At 67.9% G+C, this 1,741-nt stretch overlaps 1 protein-coding gene across 1 annotated transcript in view; it reads left to right on the top strand.

The window, feature by feature from the left end:
- The first annotated feature begins 270 nt into the window (after positions 1 to 270).
- Positions 271 to 1,741, top strand: part of SPON1 (spondin 1) — a 377,921-nt gene continuing 376,450 nt past the window's right edge. Inside the window, exon 1 of the mRNA XM_004711560.2 lies at positions 271 to 665. Coding sequence (XP_004711617.1) covers positions 428 to 665 — 238 coding nt within the window. The 5' untranslated portion in view covers positions 271 to 427. The remainder of the gene's footprint in view (positions 666 to 1,741) is intronic.

Genomic DNA, 1,741 nt, shown 5'->3' with positions numbered 1-1,741 from the left:
GTGCCCTGATAGATTTCTTAGCCAGACCCTGGGAATGCAGCGTCGCTAAATAAACACGGCCACTAATCGCCAGCTCAGAAACAAAACAGCGCTGCGCTGGGGGATCTGGGCAAACCAGCCCTCCCTCCTTCTCCTCCTCCTCCTCTCCCTCTCCCTCTCCTCCTCCTCCTCCTCCTCCACCACCTCCTTCGCCGCCCTCCCTTCCTCTCTCGCGCTGCTAGACTCGTTCGGTTCAGCTCCGCGCAGCGCAGCTCGGCAGCAGCCAAGCAGAGGCGGGCGCGGGCTCCGAATCGCTGGTGCGGGCTCTGAGCGCCTGCTCTCGGCCGGCCGGAGCGGCGCCGGGTCTCGCGTCCGCGGGGAATCCTTGGGGCAGCAGTTGCTCGGCGAGATCCAGTGGCAGGGGCACAAAGTTGAGGGGCCCGCGAGGATGAGGCTGCCCCTCGAGCCGCTGAGGCTCAGCAGGAGTCCGGTGCTGCTGGCCTTGGCGCTGCCCCTGGCAGTGGCGCTGGCCTTCTCCGACGAGACCCTGGACAAAGTGCCCAAATCGGAGGGCTACTGCAGCCGCATTCTGCGCGCCCAGGGCACGCGGCGCGAGGGCTACACGGAGTTCAGTCTCCGCGTGGAGGGCGACCCCGACTTCTACAAGCCCGGAGCCAGCTACCGCGGTGAGTGGCGGGGAGCAGGGAGGGAGCGTTGGGGCTCGGGACCTGGGCCCCCCCGGAAGACGCCCAGCGGCGAGGCACCGGAGGAGGGCGCACGGTGCGGCCGCAGCCGGGAAGGGCCCTCTGTCCTGGTTGTCCTCATCCTTGTGGCCACCAGCCAGGCGCGGGTCCCCAGCCAGCGTTCCAGGCCGTCGCGGGGACCGCAGCCCGGCGGGGCAGCCCCATCGCAGGCGTGTGGTGCCCAGGCGTGGGCTTTAGAGGCACGGCGCTCTCGCCCGCCTGGCTGGAAGGGAGTCGGGCTCCCCCCACCCCCGGCGGGCTCTGGGAGGGTAGCCGATCCGCCTTCCTTCCCACCCGCCTTGGGCGTGGAGGGGACCCAGGCTTCTCCCACCGGAATCCCAGACAAGGCGAGGATGCCGGCATTTCCCAGGCCAGGAAAGAGGCAGCCGGTTTCTCACAGACCGGGTCTCCAGCGGGACATCTCTCCCTCCAGCTTCCAGGGACTGGTCCCTCCAGGAGAAAGGACCTCGTCTTCTCCCAGGACAACCGGTTGGGTAGAGAGGAGGAGAGCCTGAGGCGCCTCTAAGGTCTCTCCCATTCACTCCGGGGAGCGAGGGAATCCTGGGTTTCCAAGTCAGGCTTCCGTTGGGAAAGGGAGCAGCAAAGAGCTCCAGATGGACCCAGAGCTGGAAGGGGACTTAGAGGAGAGAGAAGGGAAACCCCAGCTTCACCAGGTGTGCTCCCTGGAGCCGGGGAGACCCAGGCTCCCACGGTCCCCGGTGCTGCCACCTAAGGATGGGCGCTCGGGCAAGCGCCGGGGTTAGCGAGCGCTAGGAAGAGGTATCGGTCGGCAAGACGGCGCAACCCTCCCAGACCCTCCTCGACCTGAAGACCCCTCACTCCACCGCCACCATCCGGCCCCCCGCCCCCGCGTGTCATTTACCCAGATGCGTTTCTTGTGCGCAGCAGTCGCCGCTTTCCAGGTACGAGACAGGACGCCCACCGAGGAGAGGATGGGGCCTGACCCCACCGGAGCCCCCGGGGGCGAGGAGGCACAGGGCTCCAGTATCCCGGCCTGC

The sequence above is a fragment of the Echinops telfairi genome, unplaced genomic scaffold (genome assembly GCF_000313985.2).
Source record: "Echinops telfairi isolate 266 unplaced genomic scaffold, ASM31398v2 ScPeMD7_60;HRSCAF=208, whole genome shotgun sequence".
NCBI lineage: Eukaryota > Metazoa > Chordata > Mammalia > Afrosoricida > Tenrecidae > Echinops > Echinops telfairi.
The sequence above is the reverse complement of the archived record's forward strand: the minus strand, read 5'-3'. Positions and strand labels throughout refer to the sequence as shown.